General features: G+C 42.2%; 3 protein-coding genes across 3 annotated transcripts; all 3 read right to left on the bottom strand.

Moving 5' to 3' along the window:
* Nucleotides 1-3393: 3393 nt before the first annotated feature.
* Nucleotides 3394-5227, bottom strand: LOC309719328 (arrestin domain-containing protein 3-like; the record flags this gene model as incomplete). The annotated part of the gene is made up of 6 exons (XM_082555375.1): nucleotides 3394-3525; nucleotides 3987-4243; nucleotides 4333-4420; nucleotides 4534-4705; nucleotides 4810-4870; nucleotides 4972-5227. 6 exons carry the CDS (start codon nucleotides 5225-5227, stop codon nucleotides 3394-3396), a joined length of 966 nt encoding a protein of 321 aa, XP_082411501.1.
* A 1134-nt stretch (nucleotides 5228-6361) lies between these two features.
* Nucleotides 6362-9387, bottom strand: LOC309719367 (arrestin domain-containing protein 3-like). The gene is made up of 6 exons (XM_082555434.1): nucleotides 8628-9387; nucleotides 8477-8537; nucleotides 8248-8389; nucleotides 8038-8128; nucleotides 7420-7679; nucleotides 6362-6923 (listed from the first exon to the last, which is right to left on the bottom strand). Exons 1-6 carry the CDS (start codon nucleotides 8884-8886, stop codon nucleotides 6666-6668), a joined length of 1071 nt encoding a protein of 356 aa, XP_082411560.1. The 5' UTR covers nucleotides 8887-9387; the 3' UTR covers nucleotides 6362-6665.
* A 6796-nt stretch (nucleotides 9388-16183) lies between these two features.
* LOC309719366 (arrestin domain-containing protein 3-like) lies at nucleotides 16184-22616 on the bottom strand. Its single transcript, XM_082555433.1, has 6 exons — nucleotides 22231-22616; nucleotides 22080-22140; nucleotides 21845-21992; nucleotides 21641-21731; nucleotides 17425-17684; nucleotides 16184-17004 (listed from the first exon to the last, which is right to left on the bottom strand). The coding sequence occupies exons 1-6, from the start codon at nucleotides 22487-22489 to the stop codon at nucleotides 16756-16758; spliced, it is 1068 nt and encodes a 355-aa protein (XP_082411559.1). The 5' UTR covers nucleotides 22490-22616; the 3' UTR covers nucleotides 16184-16755.
* Between the last annotated feature and the right edge of the window lie 770 nt (nucleotides 22617-23386).

Raw genomic sequence — 23386 nt, 5'->3', positions numbered from 1 at the left:
ACACATTCATGCACCCTCCCTTCCTCTTCACTCCTCTCTCTCTCTCTCTCTCTCTCTCGCACTCCCTCAGCCGTTCCCCAGCTGGGAGAGGGTTAGTCAACTGGACGCCCATCCCGCTGATCTGCGGGAGCCCCATGGGGAGTTGCCATGGCAACCGTGGCCGATGAAGACAGGGAGTCGCCGGCAGGCTCACATGGTTGTCATGGTACTCACTTTGGCTACGGAGGTGGGAGGTGCCACAGGCCACACCTCCCTCTACCCTGTCTCCAAAACCCAGGAAAGGCTGCGGCGTGTGTGTGTGTGTGTGTGTGTGTGTGTGTGTGTGTGGAGAGAGCTGGCTGGCTGACAAGCCTGCACTGTACATGGAGCCAGACTGGTTACCAGGCAGGCTCTGCTACAGAGCAGCCAAGACCATGAGTGCAGCCAAAAAACTGAACCAAACTGCTGCCCTGTAGAGACGCCTTCATGCAGGTGTTCCCGGAATTAGAGGAATCTGTCACACACTCATTCCCAACCATACTGACAGCTTGTATGCTGGTATACTGAAGAACATGGCCTACACTGTCGCTGCTTTTTGCAGATATCTCCATGCAGGCGGGGGAGGCAGAATTAGCTTGATTTGTCTGTGTTTGACCACACTCCAGATTTCTATTGTATTCAACCGTAAACCATTTAGATCCTGTAATTTCCTCCTTCTTTCCAGCTTGCATTGACATACGTCAACCGCTGCCAGTCTTCCTGTGCCCACATAGTCATTGTACTGTCAAAGTATCACAGTTACTTACAATAATTGATATACTAAAAGCCATTTGTGACATATATCATTTTATGTTTCCACTCAAATGTTAATAGTCTTCCTAACACACTCAAGTCACACACGCTGACAAGTCAGCTGCAACAGATGTGGGTTGAAATATGATTTTTAATTTTCCAATTACATAAATAGCAGTGCGGTGGGCAGGCAGGCCAGAACATTAGAATCAGTGCAGGTCACGCTCATGTTTTTGTATTATTAATGCTGAGATCTTTTCTGTCATTTTTTTCCCTCTGTTTTGTGGGCTGACTGTGAAATCGTGAAGCCCTGTTTGTGCTGAGTCAGAACCAGACACTGCTCTCTCTCTCCCACTACCTCTCTTTCTCTCCCTGTGGGTAGGTGGGTGTGCTGTATGTGGTCCCGCAATAGTCAAATGTTTCTAGGATGAATCTCAACCATAAAATGCTCAGCTTTCAACATGTTGTTCCTTCCTAGGCAAGGAAAGATGTCTGAGTCTCTGTCAGGAACATGGGCCTGGTTTCACTTAAGAACCGCTGGTTGGGTAACACATGTTCTGTTAGAATCATGAATGTGCCTTTGTTAAATACTTTCCTCTGTTGCAAAACGAGTCCACGGACAACGACGAGCTTGAGAAAGCCCTACCATCTGATTCTCAGCTCCTTCTGAGTCACTGTGTCTCGCCGCCGCTGCGCTGTGTAAATGTTCTACACAAGACGGAGGGAGATTTTGAGATAAGGAATTATGTAATTATGCAGTTTCTCATATATAAGTTTGTTTTAAAGAACTAGTTTAGACCAGATCAAAATTCTGATTATTTCATACAACTACGTCAGGAAGAATCTTACTCTACTGTACAAGAACTGTGGTTAGGTACTTAACCTACAATGTGTGTCCATTTAATGGTACTTTGTACTTCACAATTATGCACAGAGATATGTGAAGTTTGTTCTTTTTGATTGGATGGGTGTAGAGGTCTGTTGCCTATTTAACAAAGACTGTATGTTGATAATACAACAGATGATTAGTATTTAAAGCAGCAGTTACCAAATTTTTTTGAATTGTGACTCTTTTTAAAATCAAGATCTGACTGAGGTGCAGAATTTAACAGAAGTATTGCATTAACTGTCCAGGAATTACAGGCTTTTTTGTTTTGTTTTGGGGGGTTTGCATCGTTTTCCATTTTCAGAGGCTCAAAGGTTATTGAACAATTGCCTGACATTTGGATTTATGGCCAGTTAGTGCTTTAAGTTAAATTAAACTGCCATAGTAAATTTGATAATTTTCAATATGAGGTCTAAGAAATGTCAATGAAAGTAAAGGTGGCCATTATTAGGCTGAAAATAAACCCATCAGAGTGACAACAAAAACTTTAGGAGGGGACAAATCCACAGAAAACACCTAAGTGGATGATCACAGATTTTTTTTCATTGGCCCTTTCCTTGTGTTTTGTGTGCTACAGCATCATTGTACTGGTGTTTTCTTAAGTTCGAGTGCATTTGACCTTTCAGGGCTGCTGTAAAAAAAACACAAAGAAACCCTTCACAACATCTATCAAAATGCAGAGCACTCTAAAGTATCTAGGCGTACCATTGCCAGAGTCTACAATCAAGAGACACCTTAATGAATGTAAATTCAGAGGGTTTACAGCATAAAACTCACCACTAGTTATACTCAATAACAGAAAGGCTAGATTAGACAAAAAACATCTAAAAGAACCTAAAACAGATTAAATAGAAATGATCTTCTACCAGAATGATGGGAAGAGGAAAGGAGCTCAGCTCGTGACTTAAAGCATACCACATCATGCTTCAAACACGGTGGAGGCGTGGGAATGTATAGCTGCCAATGCCAGCTAGCGTTTACTGATGATATGACTGCTGATGAAAGTAGCAGGGCTATACTCTCGTTACCCAGAGCATATGCAAAAGCAACCCAGGAGCTTATCGAGGCAAAGAAATGGGATATCCTTCAAAGGTCAAGTCAGTCACCTGATCCCAACCCAATAAAGCAGCTTTTCATTTATTGAAGACAAAACTGAAAGCAGAGAGATTCACAGACAAGCAGCAGCTGCCAGCGTCTGCAGTAAAGGCCTAACAGTGGATGTCAAGGTTGTCACTGACTGCACAGGATTTAAAACAAGTATTAAAAATAATCCTTTTAATTATTTAATATTATTAAATATTATCTCAGTCTGTCCAGTTACTAAAAAAACGAGGGCTTTGTGAAAACCCCTGAATTACAGTCTGCACTTCAGTCAGATCTTGATTGTTCGATTTAAAATCCCCCGTGATGGTGTACAGAGGTATATTTAATAAACATCCGGCTTTGTTCATAAACTTATGGACCTAACTGCCTGATTCGGGAAATTAAAAATCAAACAATGTGGAGCTGTGTGTAGTGAAAGACACATTTCCCTCTAAATTTATCTTACTATAAATAAATAAAAATCTTTTTCTACTCTCTAATGTGGCCCACATCTCCACCTAGTGGACACTTGGGAAGTTGCCCACTTGAGGTAGTTCAAACATCCACTTATTTAAACTCGTGTTTTTATTTTCAGTCCTGATATTCATTTCAAAGAACATGCAAGCCACTTCCTGGTGATCTAACACATCCTTCTAACTAGGAAGCTTTCTAAACCAGATGGACCTCTTTTTCATCTTTTTCTCATGTGGTTTTGGTGAACCCAGCAGGATGACCAGAGGGAGTTTGATTACAGGCTCTCTTGACAGAGGGACATCAAGGGTAACCTGTACAAATAAAATAAAGATACTTTGATTACTTACATTCTTTTTAAGTTGTGTCTGATTTTGCCTTTAATCAAAATCTACTTCTTCTGTAGACTAGATTGTATAATGCACTCTGTGTCTCCACCACAGGACCAGTGTTTACTGAAAGCACTGGCTTAAATCTGTTTGAGCGGATGGCATGGAACAGGTTGGACTGCAATGTGACGCTTTATGTGGTCTCATCAGTGTGTGGACAAGCCATGAGGAAATCTCCCCTTTCCTCCCTCTCACACTTCCTGTCCCCAGTATGCAGCCACTGTGCAGTGCTGTTACCGCTGTGCAAATGTATCCCAAAAAACCTCAGATCTCATTTGACTTATTGTCTCAGTGTTACACTGTTTCATCTTAAAATACGGTATTATTCTGTAATGTAACCTGGTGTAAGGCCATATCATTATACTGTCTTTAAACACAGTCTGTACCTTGAGTCTGTACTCCAGCTTCATCATGCAGCAGTTGAAGAAGGTAGGAGGGAGCTGCGGAGGGATACAAAGAACTTTGGTGGTGGTCTGACTGGTTTCAGCCGGAACAGGCTCTCCTGTCCCAAACAGGATGTCATTTGTGTGCACTTTCCTCTTTGACTCAGCAACAAAGGTCTGCTTCTCACACAGGTAGAATTTGGGTATTACTGCATGTGCTGAATCATTGAGCACTTCCACAGAGACTCCCACTGCCTCACCTGTGTATGTTTAGAAAAAAAAAAACCACATTATTTATGTCTCAGTTAACAAAATTTAGGAAAATATATTCTGTGAGACATCGGTTTACCTTGCTTTAATCCCATTTTTTCTGAGGTAACATTCATAGTCACCTTTCCAGAGCCATAAAATGAAATCCTAGTTGCGTGTTGTTGCTCCTAGTATAATAATAATAATAAAAAAGGCAATGAAATAAGTCATGACACATTTAGGAGAGCTGAAGTTGAGCTCAGTCCAAAAAGAAAAAAATTTTTTTTTTTTTGTCTTTTACCTGAAGTCCAATGATAATCATTTCTGATTTGGAGGCAAAGGGGAACTCAGACTTGGTCCAAAAAGGAAACTCCGTCTTGGTTTTGTGTACAAGCCAAATCGACTGAGTAAGCTGTGCCCGCAAACTGTATGTGATCCTGCCCCATTTCCCTTCATAAGATGAAGGCATGTCTCTGAAAGAACCCAGAGGGAAATGATTTCATTCAAACATATGGAAAGAAAGTGTTTACATAATATAGATTTATTATTAGAGATCATGTTAGAGGGGAACACATACACATCTGGAATTACAAAGTTGAATGAATACACATTCCTCCCAGGGCTGATGGTTACCGAACCTTATAAAAAGAAACACTTTATGTTACCTGTATGTTCGTCAGTATTTATAACAGCAATTATATATCTCTCAGCTCAGAAACTTTACTGGGACAATACTAACCATCTCCCTTTTTATCTTGAAGAATAATGTGTTCAAAATAAAAGTATTTCTTCTTGTTGCTGTGGGCCACAATATCCTCTCCTTCTTTTTCATGCCAAGTTACCTTAGCCTTCCCTTTGGCTTTGACCGAAAAACACTGCACTTTGATTTCCTTGCTGATCACCACTATCACATTTCCAGAGAGGATGTCCCCAGGGGAGAAGGTGCCTTGTTCGTTCACCTTGTTGAATTCCACAAAGAGATGCTTGACGGTCATTAGAAGGATATATCAAACCGTCTTCTTATGGAGTGAAAGTGAGAGAATCCTCATTTGGTTGAAATTAAATCCCAACAATTTACTGCAAGCAGGTTTGACTTGATCCGCTGGGATGGAGTCTTTCCTTGACGAATAAGGATGCCAGTAAGGCAGGCGTATTCAGTGGAGCAGTGGACCTTCTTCAGAAGCTGTATCTGCGTCACACAGTATCATGTGATCAAGCCTGCAGGTGTTGCTTTCACAAAGGTAACTCTAGCCTCTACCTGTGTCACTGGTGATGGTATCGTATTGTATTACTTAATGATCAAGCTAAGTGATGAAAAATTGGTGTAGAAAATTCAAACAACAGATTTCTGAGGGCAACATGATGTCACTTTTGTGTTGATTTTTATCAAATGACTGTTTTTTTAATGTTCTAATATGACGTTAAAGGTGAAAGATTTTTAATGTGTTTGAATACTGAGTCACAATAAAATTAATTTAACCTTATTCTAACCATAAAAGGTACATAAGATGGAAACTTTGTTTTGAATTAAGTGTTAGAGAGCGAAAGTCTGAAAACAGAGACCAATCCAACTTGTTCAGTGTGTCATACTGCATTTGATATACAGTGTTTAAGCAATAAAACTTAAAAAATTAATAATTAAAGGTTTTAGCACAACTTTGTGTGACTCAGTTTAGTTAAAAAGTGCTGAAATACACTGAATCATTCACCTGACAGCCAAAGTGCAGAACTGAAATTCACACAGAAGAACTTGAAAACTACCTCAACATCTGAATTAATATTGAATGCTCATATTCTTTAAATCACAGGAAGACTTGGAATATCTATCTTAAATGTCTAAACTCAAGAATCTCAAATGAAAAAACGGAATATTTTCAGTTTGTAGTTTTACAGTTTACAGTAAGTGTTATTATGGCTTGGTTCGGCATAAGTCTGCATGAAATTAGTATAAGTCAACATAATGTCCTGTGAGCTTGTGTGTGTGTGTGTGTGTGTGTGTGTGTGTGTGTGTGTGTGTGTGTGTGTGTGTGTGTGTGTGTGTGTGTGTGTGTGTGTGTGTGTGAGAAAGAGCCAAACTGGCATCAAATGACCAGGTAAAAGAGTTTTAAATCTTTAAGTGTTTTGTGGGTTTTATTTTAATACTAACTGCATTTTAGTGGGGAGATAATCTACACAGACTAAACACAGAGACAGTAGATTACATTAGATCAGTTGAAATGTGGAAGAATTCTCCACAGACAGGTAAATGGTTTCACTTCTAATCATACATAATTTTCCAAGACTGTAACTCTGGTCAAAATACTTTTTGAACCATGAGGGTCCCAAGGACTCTCTCAAATAATGGGGTCTTTCCTGCTGTTGAAACAAGCTCCTCACTGGAAATACAATATATCATTATGGGTCTGTTAGAAGGTACACTTTGATCCACACAGTTCAAAAAGTTAACATCTCAATGCCATCATCATCGAGAGTGGTAGTGGGGTACGTCGCATGTGCTCCGTAGGGAGGTGGAAGATCTCCACACTGGGGTGGTGTTTGCTGGGGTGTAGTTCCCCAGGCTGGATTTTCTGGGTTCCTAAAAGTGTCAAATCCAATGCCAGCAGAAAGATGTGGTTGTTTCACAACCGCAGGCATGATAACTATAGGAAGTTTGAGCTTTGGATCAATGGAACATTTGATTTTCATTTGGACCTGTGAAAACAAAATAACACACAAACAGTATTGTTTAGCTTTGTTTGTTTGTTTCAATGAATGTAGATGTTGATTCGCATGATTAGGAAGTATTTATATCAGCAGGCCTTTGTTGTTGCCCTGTTTTGTCACTAGAGGGCTCCCGTGCTTTAATCCAAGTTTCTCACTCTTTGTCTTTTTCCCTATTAGTGTTTGCACTTGCCTCTTAATGAGTGCTTTTCTTCCTTTATATGGAAGTACTTTAGTTCCTTTGAGTACTTAGATCCTTTGTTGTATTTCCTTTTGTGAACGTTAAAAAGAAGAAAAGCAGTTTTCCAAAAAAATGATTTGTTACAGTTACCTGTGACAGAAAAGAGGTGCCACTAACCAACTAGCAGCCCAAATAAAACAACCAAAATAAAACAAAGACAAGCCATCCAAGCTTCCTACCATTAGTTATATTACTTAAGCAGTACTCAAGTACACAAACAAAAGGACAGCTCTACAAGTTGTTTACCTTCAGCATGTACTCCAGGTTGATGATGTGGCTGTTCAAGATGGAGGGGGGTAGGTCTCCAGGGATGGTGATCACCTTGGTCACAGTTTTTCTGCCAGAAGATGCTTCAACAGCCTCAGCCTTATCCTTAAGGATGTCGTGTGTGTAAACTGTCCTGTGGCCCTGGGCAAAGAAACTGTGTTTCTGATACAGTTTGAATTTGGGCTTCACTGTGCGACTCGAGTTGTTGTTGATTTCAACTGTGACCACGAGAGCTTCGCCTGTAAAGTACAGAAAGTTATCCTGTATAAATCACTGCCAAGCACAGAAAGACATTTCCTTACATCTACATAATATCTAACTTCCTTTCACTAATCAAAGGATCAGTGCCACAGAAACACCCCTCACTGAATCATGCACACTGGTTTCCTGTTTACAAGCACTTTAAGTAGCTGAGAGCTGGGATGAAATAAAGCAGTATTTTTAAATGATGGGAAGTATCATTTAAAAATACTGCTTTATCTGAAGAGTGAAAGCGCTTGACTCAACCAAACTTATAGTCACTTTCCAAAAAATAAAAATAAGGGAGAGGGCAGAAACTGAATACTGAAAGGCAGTAAGCCAAGTAAAGATAATTACCTTGCATGTATCCCATCTGAGTGGTATGAACATCTACTGAAACCTTTCCAGAGCCCAAAACAGATTTATCCTTATGAGTATACTGAGGTTCCTAAAAAGCAGACCCCCACATTATAAATGTGCTTTAAGGTAATGATCTCGTCTGCCTGAACACTATCAGTTATGAAATTAAATGATTGCTTTTTTTTTTTAGGATTAATGATTTCTTACCAGAAGTCCAGGAATGCCCATGTCTGCCTTGGACACAAAAGTGAAGTGAGCCTTGGTTTTTCTTGTAATTGATTGTGTCAGCTCTGCTTTCACCTTATGAACAATTTTTCCACGGGCTCTTTTATAGGTTGATGGCAGTATTCTGTAAAATACAATACAAAAACATTCAAATGACCCACTAAGAAGCATAATGGAAATCTAAACCTCTGATTAAGACAAGAAGAGGTACCCATCAGGAATCCTGAACGAAAAAGGATACACGTGTCTTCCTTTTCCAATGACTTCAGTGCCTGGAAAAGAAGTAGGTGTTGTTTTGAACAGTCTGTTAAACAAGGAACAGTGTATCACGTGTCAGCAACTGTGTTAATTCAATACATCACCATCGTGTCTTGATTCTCTCAAGATATCTTGTTTGATGTCATAATATTTCTCAGTAGCCCAGTAAACGTGGGTTTGATTTTTTCCGTAATGCTCACTCCAGCATACCTTCGCTCTCCCTTGTCCTCTAAAAATCAGCGATTGGATCTTGGTTTCACCAGACACCTCCACAATAATTCTTCCATTAATGATATCTCCATTCGTGAAGGTGTTTTTGCTGTTGATGGCATCGTATTCGATTGAGAATCTTGTAATGGTCATTTTCAGATGGCAAAAAGTGGGATAAAAAAATTCTGTTGCAAAAACCAAGAGAAAACTCAGGCCAGTTGTGCCCAGCACAGCCACTCTCTGCCGGTTATATCTGCTTTCAAGTATACAAATAATGTGAAACCAGTTTTTCTTGTATCATACACCCTCCCAAAGCAGTGCCACTAAAAGATTTTCAGCTATGGAAACTTAACGGGGTTTAACATGAGATTACATTATGAATGATTTGAGACACACTCTCTGGATAACCAGCATGGTCTCTTCACAACCACATATTGGGGCAGCGAAAAATACCACCTTGTTTCTCTTTATTTATTTTTTATTGTAGGTGTGACTGCCACATGCTGGCTGCATCACATGATATATTTCACCACACCTACAGTAAATTTTCCACTTGATGCAGATTACATGCCATGATGTTAAAACTCTTTGAAATCCTAAGCAGAGGTGATGAGAAGTAACCTTAACAATAGACCCCGTTTTTCAGAGAGATGACAAAAGGGCCTTTTGGGGGGGGAGCATGCTGCTGTTCTCACGGCCCCTGATTCCCAAGGCTTGGGAGATAAGTTTCCACATATTTTGATAGCAAAAATTTGGGGGAAGTTCCCCAAAAAGGATTAACAAATTCTTGTTTGGAGGACATTACTATTAAATAAAACAGTAAAAGTATCACTAACAACACTATAATATTCACAGTAGGTTTAGAAATAATATTATATGAACGGTATCAACTTTTCCTGGGGAAACACGTTCTAAGTAAGTTAGTGTTAATAAGTGTTAATGACCCCTCTTACCAGATTAATTTTGTCTTAATAGTCAAAATTAATCTGGAAACACTGGCAAAACCTAAAACATACCAGGAAAAAAATGTTGCGGTCAATATTTTGATGGCCCCATGAACTGAAAGCAATTAACTCAAAGTAAAAGATGTCTAGTTATGTCAGCTTCATGTTTTGTGGTATATCTTGAAAAATTACTAAAATCCAAAGACCACCCCAAAGACGTTTATTTCATTAAAAAAGTTTATTATCATACAGAGCTTTATTTCAAAGATACCAAAAAAACAAAACAAAAAAGTGCATTATATGTCACCTGCAGGCTTGATATTGTAATGCTGTTAACCAGTGAATGGAAAATATTTTACTCTTTACTTTTCAGAAAGGGATCCTGGGATCGGAGAGCACGGGATGGAACATAAAGGTGCAAAAGATCAGAGAGGTATGAAGGTGGCAATCCATTTAAAGCTTTGTAGGTGAGCAGCAGGACCTTAAAATCTGCTCAAACCTGACAAGATAGCCAATGAAGGGATTTCAGTACAGCGTAATGCACTCAAATTTTCCAGTTTTAGTTCAAATGCGAGGCGCTGTATTTTGCACCATCTGTAAACCTCTAAAACTTTTCTTTGGTAGCCCAGAAAAGAGATCGTTACAATGATCAATACGTGAAGACACAAATGCATGGAGAAGAACCTCTGCAGTCTTGCTTGATAAAACTTGTCTGATTTTGGCTATGTTCCTTAAATAATAAAAGGTGGTCTTTGTTGTCTCTCTTACATGAGACTCAAAGGAGAGCACTGTGTCAAACCACACGCCCAAGTTTTTTACCTTCAATTTTCAAGATTAAATTTTGGGACATGTATTGAAATTTTTGTGGTCCAGTGACCATCAACTCTATCTTATCAGTATTAAGAAGCAGGAAGTTATCCGATTACCAGCCCCTAATTGCAGATAGACACGATTCTAATTTAGACATGTCAGCACAATTTCCAATGGTTAAAGGAACATAAAGGTGCAGGTTGTCAGCGTAACAATGAAAAGTTACATTAAAAGAACGTAAAAGAACACCAAGAGGCAGCAGATACAGGGAAAACAGCAATGGGCCAAGTACAGAGCCCTGAGGGACCCCATGCCCCACTGCACAGGTCTCGGAGAGATCATTTTTAAAACTAACAGTCTGAGATCTCCCAGACAGATAAGATCTCAGCCATGATAAAACATTTCCTGTAACTCCAATAAAATGTTCAAGCCTATCCGATAAAATACAGTGATCCACAGTGTCAAATGCAGCACTTAGATCTAGTAGTACTAAAACTGAAGTGCGATCACTGTCTGCATTTACCAACAGACTGTTTGCCACTTTGATTAAAGCTGTTTCTGTGGAGTGATTTGGTCTAAAAGCAGACTGAAATGGTTCAAACAGATTGTTTGTTGAAAGATGATCAGTGAGCTGCTTAAAAACAACTTTTTCAAAGACCTTAGACAAAAAAGAAAAATGTGAGATGGGTCTATAGTTTGCAACTAAGTCAACATCCAGTCCAGGCTTTTTCAAGATTGGCACTACCACAGCAGATTTAAAACATTCAGGGAAGACTCCGGTCATCAATGAAGTATTTAAAAGAAACAGAATGTAGGGTCCTAATACTGACCACAGTTCCATTATAAGTACTGTTATACATTTTCTGCTTTCTGGAACACGTAGACACTTAAGATATGAAGTGTTTAATTAAAAAAAACAACAACAAAAAGAAACAATCAGGAGTGGATACTCCTATATGAGGCAGTTAAACACACACTATAGGGATTTGGTATAGTCTATAGCCACAGAAGTGCTTGGTGAACACTAGAGTGGCTCTTAATGACCACAGTATGCTTCTCGGTGTTTTCACACCATTTCCTGGCAAAGCATCTGGTCAGACCTGTTGCTAGGATTTATTCTCAAAATCTGGCAATGGAGGGTACATTGCATATGCTCCATAAGGAGGAGGGGGATCTGACGGTTGGGGAGCTGCTATTGGTTGTTGTGGCTCAAAACCCCACACTGGAGGGTTTGGGTTCGGGTTCGGGTTGAATCCAAAGGGGGTAGCAGCAGCAGCGGGATAGTGTGGTGGCACTGCAGGATAGGCCTGGAAGGCTGGCAGGATGGCTACAGGAAATGTAATCTCTGCAGAAAAAACACTTTTGCAAACAAATGAACAAAGCGTGACAATTGTGTTCAAACGCTTTCAGCAGCTTTACACAAAAGTCTTTCACTGTGTAAAATAAAGAACCGACAGAGAGCTTTAAATATCGCTCTGCTGCGATAACAAAGTAAAATGAAATTCATTTTCTTTCGAGGAACAGAGCATTCCTTCTTGGACCATTTTAGGTTAGCACAGCATAGATCTGGGCTGTTAGCTGATCTGGTGACTGATCTCCAGTGTGACAATGGGTATTAAGTTACTGACTGGAAACAGTCTTGACTATAGGCAATACAATCCAGTCATATTGTATTGTGTGAAAGCAATGTGACGCAGTATAATTACTAAGGGAATATTTTTGAGGGCAACATAGAACTACTTTAGGCACCTTTTTTATCAAATCAAGATTTTTAATGGACATATTGGTGAAAGCTTTTTTAGTATTTAGACACAATTAAAAGTCAAAAATCTACTTTAAGCAACTCTTTCAAATAACAAAAAACAGCAAACATCCCTTAACTTTCATCTGACCATAAGAAGGGAATAGCATCCGACCGTTGCTTTGGATTAAGTGCTATAACGACTGTAAGTGTTACAGTATAGCTGCCTGGCAGACAGGATGTGATGAGTGTAGAAATAATAACCAAAATAAAACAGGAAGAGAGGCACAGCTAAACAGGGAAGCAAGATTATATTAATCCGGCAGAGCTTCAACAGCATTCCGAGGGAGACTGGGGATGCAGTGGCTTGCAAAAGTATTCGGCCCCCTTGAACTTTCCCACATTTTGTCACATTACAGCCACAAACATGAATCTATTTTTTTGGAATTCCACATGAAAGACCAATACAAAGTGGTGTACACGTGAGAAGTGGAACGAAAATCATACATGATTCCAAACATTTTTTACAAATAAATAACTGAAAAGTGGGGTGTGCGTAATTATTCAGCCCCTTTGCTCTGAGTGCAGTCAGTTGCCCATAGACATTGCCTGATGAGTGCTAATGACTAAATAGAGTGCACCTGTGTGTAATCTAATGCCAGTACAAATACAGCTGCTCTGTGACGGCTTCAGAGGTTGTCTAAGAGAATATTGGGAGCAACAACACCATGAAGTCCAAAGAACACACCAGACAGGTCAGGGATAAAGTTATTGAGAAACTGAAAGCAGGCTTAGGCTACAAAAAGATTTCCCAAGCCTTGAACATCCCACGGAGCATTGTTCAAGCGATCATTCAGAAATGGAAGGAGTATGGCACAACTGTAAACCTACCAAGACAAGGCCGTCCACCTAAACTAACAGGCCGAACAAGGACAGCGCTGATCAGAAATGCAGCCAAGAGGCCCATGGTGACTCTGGACGAGCTGCAGAGATCTACAGCTCAGGTGGGGGAATCTGACCATAGGACAACTATTAGTTGTGCACTGAGTGGCAAGAAGAAAGTGGGAAAGTGTGGGAAAGTTCAAGGGGGGGCGAATACTTTTGCAAGCCACTGTATTAAGTCCACTGAGCTGCAGCCGCAAGGTAGTTGGTGCCTGTCATGGTGGTAATCCGCGAACCAAATGGGGGACACCAGAGGTAAGCGGAGCCACCAAGCTGAAGAAGGAGTCCTACCGGGCTTGGTTAGCCTGTGTGACTCCGGAGGCAGCTGATAGGTACCGACAGGCCAAGCGGAATGCGGCACGGGTGGTGGCAGAAGCAAAAACTCGGGTGTGGGAGGAGTTCGGAGAGGCCATGGAAAAAGACTTTCGGACTGCCTCAAAGAGATTTTGGCAAACCGTCAGGCGACTCAGGAGGGGAAAGCGATGCTATACCTGCACTGTGTATAGTGCGGGTGGAGTGCTGAGAAAATTGTCCGGCGGTCGAAGGAATACTTTGAGGACCTCCTCAATCCCACTGGCACGTCTTCCGTGGCGGAGGCAGAGTCTGGGGATGAAGGGGATGACCCGCCAATCTCTGGGGGCGAGGTCACTGAGGCAGTTAAACAACTCCTTGGTGGCAGAGCCCCTGGGGTGGATGAGCTCTGCCCCGAGTTCCTGAAGGCTCTGGATGTTGTAGGGTTGTCTTGGTTGACACGTCTCTGCAATGTTGCGTGGAGATCAGGGGCAGTACCCCTGGACTGGCAGACCGGGATGGTGGTCCCCATCTTTAAGAAAGGGTACTGGAGGGTGTGTTCCAACTACAGGGGAATCACACTCCTCAGCCTCCCTGGGAAAGTCTATGCCAGGGTGCTCAAGAGGAGAGTCCGTCTGTTAGTCAAACCTCGGATACAGGAGGAACAATGCGGTTTCCGTCCTGGTCGTGGAACACTGGACTAGCTCTTTATCCTCTCAAGGATACTCGAGGGCACATGGGAGTTTGCCCAACCAGTCTACATGTGTTTTGTGGACTTGTAGAAGGCATTCCACCGTGTCCCTCGAAGGGTCCTGTGGAGGGTGCTCCGGGAGTATGGGGTGTCTGGCCCATTGCTAAGGGCCATTCAGTCCTTATACGACCGTTGCAAGAGCTTGGACCGCATAGCCGGCAATAAGTCAGACTTGTTCCTGGTGGGTGATGGGCTCCGCCAGGGCTGCCCTTTGTCACTGATTCTGTTCATAATTTTTATGGACAAAATTTCTAGGCGTAGCTAAGTGGCGGAAGGCTTTCACTTCGGTGGTCAAAGGATCTCATCTCTGCTTTTTGCAGATGATGTGGTCCTGTTGGCTTCATCAGGTGATGGCCTCCAGCTCACCCTGGAATGGTTCGGAGCCGAGTGTGAAGCGGTGGGAATGAGAATCAGCACCTCCAAATCTGAGACCATGGTCCTCAGCCGGGAAAGGGTGGAGTGCCCACTCCGGGTCAGGGACGAGACCCTGCCCCAAGTGGCGTTTAAGTATCTCGGGGTCTTGTTCACGAGTGATGGGAGAAGGGAGCGGGAGATCGACAGACGATTTGTGCAGCAGCTGCAGTGATGCGGACGCTGTACCGGTCTGTTGTGGTGAAGAGAGAGCTGAGTGTAAAAGCAAAGCTCTCAATTTACTGGTCGATCTACGCCCCTACCCTCACCTATGGCCACGAGCTGTGGGTAGTGACCGAAAGAACGAGATCGCGAATACAAGCGGTAGAAATGGGCTTCCTCCGAAGGGTGGCTGGCCTCTCCCTTAGAGATAGGGTGAGAAGTTCGGCCATTCGGGAGGGGCTCAGAGTAGAGCCGCTGCTCCTCCACATCGAAAGGAGCCAGTTGAGGTGGTTCGGGCATATGACAAGGATGCCCCCTGGGCGCCTCCTGCACGAGGTTTTCCGGGCATGTCCCACCAGGAGGAGCCCCCGGGGCAGACCCAGGACACACTGGAGAGATTATATCTCTCGGCTGGCCTGGGAACGCCTTGGTCTTCCCCCAGATAAACTGGAGGAGGTGGCTGGGGGAGAGGTAGGTCTGGGCTTCTCTATTTGGGCTGCTGCCCCCACGACCCGGCCCTGGATAAGCGGAAGAAAATGGATGGATGGATGGATGGATGGATGGATGGATGGATGGATGGATGGACGATAAAAAGGTTTGTTTTCTGCATTATTCGTTCGCTTACGCACAAGTCTACTGTTGCTTGCACCTCTGATAAAGTTTCACAAGTGTCAGATTTCTTTTTATAGATATAAAAATATGGATATGTACTGATAAATGATCAGAATTATAATATTTCTGACTGTCTGAGGCAAAATTTCCCCGATTCATGCTGAATCGATCGAATTGTGGATTGAATCGAATCACGACCTTGTGAATTGGAATCGAATAGATTCTAGAAATCAGTGACGATACCCAGCCCTAGTCAATAATTTTGGACAGTAAGGTGGAATAACCAACTAATACAGTTTTAAGACTCACTGCAGTTTCTAGCAAACATTTTTCAAGCTGCTTACCCTGAGTCTGTGCTCAGCTTTGATGATGTTGCAGTTGAAGATTGAGGGCTCCACATCACGGGGAATGGTGATGACCCTTGTGACAGTTTCTTCTGCAGATGGAGGGATGGCGTCTCCCACCTCTTTCAAGAGGTCTTTAGTATGGACCCTTCTCTTCTTGCAAAGAAACTGTGCTTTCTGTACAAACAGTAAATGGTAAATGGTGTTAAATTGAATTTATTTGCCAAAGACAGTGACTATATCAAATTTACTCCTGACCCCATAGGCCCCAACGTGAACCTTGGAGCACATACTTTTATACATCAGTTAATGGTTGTCGTGTCCAAATTGCCCAAATGGACTCTAAGGTTTTAGAAGAAGCATTACATTAGGATGTGTCATATGATGAGTAGAATATAAGGGTTCACATTAAACTGGAATCACCAGCCACAAACACAAGATGTTAGTTTTGCATTTCAAATATGATGTTTTATTAGAAAAATATAGTAACACAGCTTAAACCTATTTGCTGGAACGTTCAAGACAATTTACTACACAGCAAAAGCAAGACACAAGTAGGCAAAGTTCTTTGTGCTACAGAGTGCTCTGGGAGGCGCACAGAGTCTCCACAGACTACTAAGGATCAAACCTCTACCAACATGACATTGATTATAAAACTCTAAGCATATATGAGTAGATATTTCTAAGCATAAATGACAATCAACAATACAAATCTGACAAACTCTTGTAAATATATTATTTACACAGATATTAAATGTATACAATCTTACAGTTTAAATAGGAAAGTAAATTAAAATCTGTTAGGAGTTAGAAGATAACAACTGCTAATATGAAAACCAGCATTTTCTGATTTATTGCCTCAATTGATGTCATCTTCACAGTTTGGGGTATGAAGGAACAAACAATAGGTGCTTGGTAGCTTTAACAGCACACCAGTCTGCTTTTCTGAATGTATTCAATCATTTGTGTCAAGTCTGTGTTTAAGGCTTAAATGTTCTCTCTCAAGGGAGATTTTCAAAGTGCAGTCTTATAATCATCAAGAGTGGTAGTGGGGTACATCGCATGTGCTCCGTAGTGAGGTGGAAGATCTGCAAGTTGGGGTGGTGTTTGCTGGGGTGTAGTTCCCCAGGATGTTTTTTCTGGGTTCCTAAAAGTGTCAAATCCAATGCCAGCAGAAGGATGTGGTTGTTTCACCACCGCAGGCATGATAACTATAGGAAGTTTGAGCTTTGGATCAATAGAACATTTGATATTCAGTTGGACCTGTGCAAACAAAATAACACACAAACAGAATTGTTTAAGATTTTTTTGTTTAGGAATTATTGATTTCAGCAGGGCTTTGTTGTTGCCATGTTTTGTCACTAGAGGGCTCTCATGCTTTAATCCAAGCTTCTCAATCTTTGTTTTCTTCCATTAGTTCCTCTGAGTACTTACATCCTTTATTTTATTTCCTTTTGTGAACGTTAAAATGAGGAAGGAGAAAAGCAGTTTAACAGTTTTCCATAAAAATGATTTGTTACAGTCACCTGTGACAGAAAAGAGGTGCCACTAACCAACTAGCAGCCCAAATAAAACCTTTTAAATGGCATATACAGAAACAAAGACAAGCTTCCTACCATTAGTTATATTACTTAAACAGTACTCAAGTACACAAACAAAAGGACAGCTCTACAAGTTGTTTACCTTCAGCCTGTACTCCAGGTTGATGATGTGGCTGTTCAAGATGGAGGGGGGTAGGTCTCCAGGGATGGTGATCACCTTGGTCACGGTTTTTCTGCCAGAAGATGCTTCAACAGCCTCAGCCTTATCCTTAAGGATGTCGTGTGTGTAAACTGTCCTGTGGCCCTGGGCAAAGAAACTGTGTTTCTGATACAGTATGAATTTGGGCTTCACTGTGCGACTCGAGTCGTTGTTGATTTCAACTGTGACCACGAGAGCTTCGCCTGTAAAGTACAGAAAGTTATCCTGTATAAATCACTGCCAAGCATAGAAAGACATTTCCTGACATCTACATAATATCTCTCTACAGGAGTTCAGGATGCTTTTATGCAGTTGGCTAAAGTCGGGTGATCCAGAGGCCAAATTATCTGGGCATATACCATCAAGAGTCATCCTCCCAAAAAAGCAACAACATGAAACTATATAAAACAAAATCCATCTCAGTGTAACACAGCCATTATGCCATTTTCCTCCAAATTCATATGACACAAAATAAGGCACAAAAGAGTCTGGAGAGTTTTATTCTTACATGACTTAATGTTCCTGGCACAAAAGGCGCCAAATGCAACCTTTTTTCTATCTTAAATGATTATTGGACTTTTCAACTTTTTGTCTTTACCTTCCTTGTAAGTCTAGTGTACAGTGGTTGATAATTTAGCTTGCCAAATGTACCCCCCTAGATGTTGCCAAAAACAGCACGTCAGCATCATATAGCTCGGTTCGTACTTTTAATGTGGATATTTTTGAATGTTTGCAACGCCGCCATCTCTTACAGTCGCCAGAACCTAATTGACCTAGGTTTTAAATATAGTTTGTCTGTTTCTGGCGACTATCAGCGAACACACAACATCCTGGTGGAGATAGCGAGACCGCCAGGGTCACCGTGGATGGTCTGCCCGCCCAGCAAGCGTAGAAGGCGACGGAGGGAAAGAAAGCAGAAGAGGGGATGCCGGTCGGGCTCAGACGCTAGGCTACGCAAACATCCACACCGGCCAGCACTTCCGAGCCTTTTCCTATCGAACGCCAGATCCATCACCCACAAACTTGACGAATTGGAGCTACAGATAGCCAACACAAGCTTTGCACGTAACTGCAGCATTATTCTTATTACGGAGACGTGGCTTCACCCGCTGATTCCCGACGCTGCAGTCGAGTTAGCAGGCCGCACGCTACACCGGCATGACAGAAACAGCAACTCAGGTAAAAGCAGAGGAGGGGGGCTATGTGTTTACGTGCATAACGAGTGGTGTTGTAACAGCAGGATCATTCACACACACTGTTCTCCTGATTTGGAGGTTCTGGCAGTCTCGTGCAGACCTTTTTACATCCCGAGGGAGTTTACAGTAGTTATTGTGATAGCTGTTTATATACCGCCGGATGCTAACGTTAGCACGGCTCTCAGCCTCTTGCTCAACACCATAAACAAACAACAGCTTGCCCACCCCGATGGGGTTTTTATTGTCGCCGGCGACTTTAACAAAGCGTGCCTAAAGACTGTGCTTCCTAAATTTGTCCAGTTTGTGGACTTTGCTACGAGAGGAGAACACACTTTGGACCATGTCTATTCAAACATCAGGCATGCTTTCAGAGCGACACCCCTCCCCCACCTGGCTGGATCTGACCACCTCTGCATGTCCCTCACCCCCACCTACACCCCCCTGCTGAGAAAAACAAAGCCCCAGACAAAGACAATAAAAACCTGGCCTGAAGGAGCCCTTTCTCAACTGCAGGACTGCTTCTCAACAACTGTATGGGATTTATTCTCCAGCCACAACCTCCAGGAGTACACGGACACTGTACTCTCGTACATCAGGAACTGTGTTGACAATGTCACCGTCAACAAAAGGGTCAGGGTGTTTCCAAATCAAAAACCCTGGATGAATAGCGAAGTGCAATCCCTCCTAAAAAGCCGCAACACTGCCTTCAAGTCAGGGGACAGGGCTGCGTATAGGGCGGCCAGGGCAGACCTGAGTAGAGGCATCAGGAAAGCTAAGGCTGCCTATAGGAGGAGGATTGAAGATCACTTTGCTGACAACGACCCCAGAAAAATGTGGCAGGGGATCAATCACATTACCAACTACAGAAGCAATAACCAGGCAACATCTAGGACTGATGCCTCACTGGCTGAGGATCTAAACCGTTTCTTCGCCCGCTTTGAGACGACCAAGCCCTCAGCTGCCACACCACTTCCACCCGCCCCCAGCACTGGCACACTAACACTTAGGGAGCACCAAGTGAGGTGTGTTCTAAGGTCAGTGAATCCCAGGAAGGCGGCAGGTCCTGATGGAATACATGGAAAGGTTCTCAGAGCATGTGCTGACGAACTGACCGGAGTCTTCACTAAAATCTTCAACCTTTCCTTGTCATCAAACACCGTCCCGCCCTGCCTCAAAACCTCCACCATCATCCCCATCGCCAAGAAGACAGCTGTGGCCAGCCCAAATAACTACAGGCCTGTTGCACTTACGCCTGTAGTGATGAAGTGCTTTGAGAGACTGGTCTGTCAGCACATCAGGGCCGGTCTGCCTCCCACTCTGGACCCCCACCAATTTGCCTACAGGACAAATCGTTCCACCGAGGACGCTATCACCATAGCGCTCCACACTGCGCTGAGTCACCTGGAGCACCGAGGAAGCTATGTGAGAATGCTCTTTCTGGACTTCAGCTCAGCATTCAATCATATCATCCCGGAGATCCTGGTCCAGAAACTGTCTCACCTGGGACTCTCCACCCCCATCTGCCTCTGGATCAAGGACTTCCTGACAAATAGACCACAGTGTGTCAGACTCGGCCCCCACCGGTCCAGCACCATCACACTCAGCACCGGGTCTCCACAAGGATGTGTTTTGAGTCCCCTCCTGTTTACGCTCTACACATCCGACTGCTCCCCTACCCATCTCTCAAACACCATCATAAAGTTCGCGGATGACACCACAGTGGTTGGACTCATCTCAAGGGGGGATGAGTCGGACTACAGAGATGAGGTCAACAGACTGACTGAGTGGTGTTCAGTTAACAACCTCCAACTGAACACCACGAAAACTAAAGTACTTATCTTGGACTTCAGGAAGGGCAGAGCAGACCCGGCCCCACTTTACATTCACGGGAGCTGTGTGGAGAGGGTACACTCCATGAGGTTTCTGGGCGTGCAGATCTCTGATGACCTCTCCTGGACTGCAAATACTACAGCGGTGGTTAAAAAGGCCCAGCAGCGTCTCCACTTTCTGAGAGTGCTCAGGAGGAACAACCTGGAGGAGAGGCTGCCGGTGACATTTTACAGAGCCACCATAGAGAGCATCCTAACGTACGGCATAACAACATGGTATGCAGGGTGCTCAGCTGCAGACAGGAAAGTACTGCAGAGGGTCATCAACACAGCCCAGAAGATCACTGGCTGCTCTCTGCCCAGCCTGGAGGTCATTGCAAACTCTCGGTACCTCAGCAGAGCTGGCAATATCATCAAGGACCACTCTCACCCCAGCAACCAACTGTTTGAACTATTACCGTCAGGCCGACGGTACAGGTCACATAAAACCAGGACAAACAGATTCAGGGATAGCTTCTTTCCCAGAGCTATCACCGTAGTAAATAAGCACAAAAACAATTGAACCTATTCCATACCGTCACTGTCATTATATTATGCTGCTATTCATACTCTCATTATATTAATGCTGCTATCCTGTATATATTGTACATACTATTGTTTGAGTACTTACGATTGTTTTTTTTGTACCTTTTATATTTTACATTTATATTTATTATTGAAACTTGCACCAAGGGAGTGGCACTCCAATTTCGTTGTACTCTGTACAATGACAATAAAGGCTATTCTATTCTATTCTATTCTATTCTATAAAAACAAAACTACAACAACAACTTTTAGCTTAGTACTCAATCAGCTATAACTTCCTTTCAATAATCAAAGGATCAGTTCCACAGAAACACCCCTCACTGAATCATGCACACTGGTTTCCTGTTTACAAGCACTTTAAGTAGCTGAGAGCTGGGATGAAATAAAGCAGTATTTTTAAATGATGCTTCCTTAGGGAAGGAGTCTAAGGAGTAAAATGCTCTTGACTCAACCAAACTTATAGTCACTTTCCAAAAAAATAAAAATAAAAATAAGGGAGAGGGCAGAAACTGAATACTGAAAGGCAGTAAGCCAAGTAAAGATAATTACCTTGCATGTATCCCATCTGAGTGGTATGGACATCTACTGAAACCTTTCCAGAGCCCAAAACAGATTTATCCTTACAAGTATACTGAGGTTCCTAAAAAGCAGACCCCCACATTATAAATGTGCTTTAAGGTAATGATCTCGTCTGCCTGAACACTATCAGTTATGAAATTTAATCGTTGCTTTTTAGGATTAATGATTTCTTACCAGAAGTCCAGGAATACCCATGTGTGTCTTGGACACAAAAGTGAAGTGGGCCTTAGTTTTTTTTGTAATCTTCATTGATTGTTTCAGCTCTGCTTTCACCTTATGAACAATTTTTCCATGGGCTCCTTTATAGGTTGATGGCAGTATTCTGTAAAATACAATACAAAAACATTCAAATGACCCACAAAGAAGCAGAATGGGAATCTAAACCTCTGATTAAGACAAGAAGAGGTACCCATCAGGAATCCTGAACGAAAAAGGATACACGTGTCTTCCTTTTCCAATGACTTCAGTGCCTGGAAAAGAAGTAGGTGTTGTTTTGAACAGTCTGTTAAACAAGGAACAGTGTATCACATGTCAGCAACTGTGTTAATTCAATACATCACCATCGTGTCTTGATTCTCTCAAGATATCTTGTTTGATGTCATAATATTTCTCAGTAGCCCAGTAAACGTGGGTTTGATCTTGTCCGTAATGCTCACTCCAGCATACCTTCGCTCTTCCTTGTCCTCTAAAAATCAGCGATTGGATTTTGGTTTCACCAGACACCTCCACAATAATTCTTCCATTAATCATATCTCCATTCGTGAAGGTGTTTTTGCTGTTGATGGCATCGTATTCGATTGAGAATTTTTTAATGGTCATTTTCAATTGATGACAAAAAGTGGGGGAAAACAAAAATCTGTTGCAAAAACCAAGAGAAAACTCAAGCCAGTTGTGCCCAGCACAGCCACTCTCTGCCGGTTATATCTGCTTTCAAGTATGCAAATGTTGTGGTGAAACCAGTTTTTCTTGTATCACACACCCTCTCAAAGCAGTAGCACTAAAAGATTTTCAGCTATGGAAACTCGACGGAGTTTAACATGAGATTACATTATGAATGATTTGAGACAGTCAAGACACACACACTCTCTGGATAACCAGCATGTTCTCTTCACAACCACATATTGGGGCAGTGAAAAATACCACCTTGTTTCTCTTTATTTATTTTTTATTGTAGGTGTGACTGCCACATGCTGGCTGCATCACATGATATATTTCACCACACCTACAGTAAATCTTCCACTTGATGCCCATTACATGCCATGTTTAACCCTTTGAAATCCTAAGCAGAAGTGATGAGAAGTAACCTTAACAATAGACCCCCTTTTTCAGAGAGATGACAAAAGGGCCTTTTGGGGGGGGAGATTACCAAGGCTTAGGAGACATCTTTTCATATATTTTGATAGCATAAATTTAGGGGAAGTTCCACAAAGAACATTTAAAAATTCTTCTTTGTTATTGTCACTAACATCACTATAATATTCACAGTAGGTTAAGAAATAATACAAAAAGAAAGGTATCAACTTTTCCTGAGGAAACACATGCTAGGTAAGTTAGTGTTAATGACCCATCTTACCAGAAATTGTCAACTGTCTAAATAGTCAAAATTAATCTGGAAACACTGGCAAAACCTAAAAAAATACCAGGAAGAAAAATGTTGCAGTCAATATTTTGATGGACCCATAAATTGAAAGCAATTAACTCAAAGTAAAAGATGTC

The sequence above is a fragment of the Aulonocara stuartgranti genome, assembly GCF_965226115.1.
Source record: "Aulonocara stuartgranti genome assembly, chromosome: 12".
Classification (NCBI taxonomy): Eukaryota; Metazoa; Chordata; class Actinopteri; order Cichliformes; family Cichlidae; genus Aulonocara; species Aulonocara stuartgranti.
Note: the sequence above shows the minus strand (reverse complement) of the source record. Positions and strands in the feature narration are given on the sequence as shown.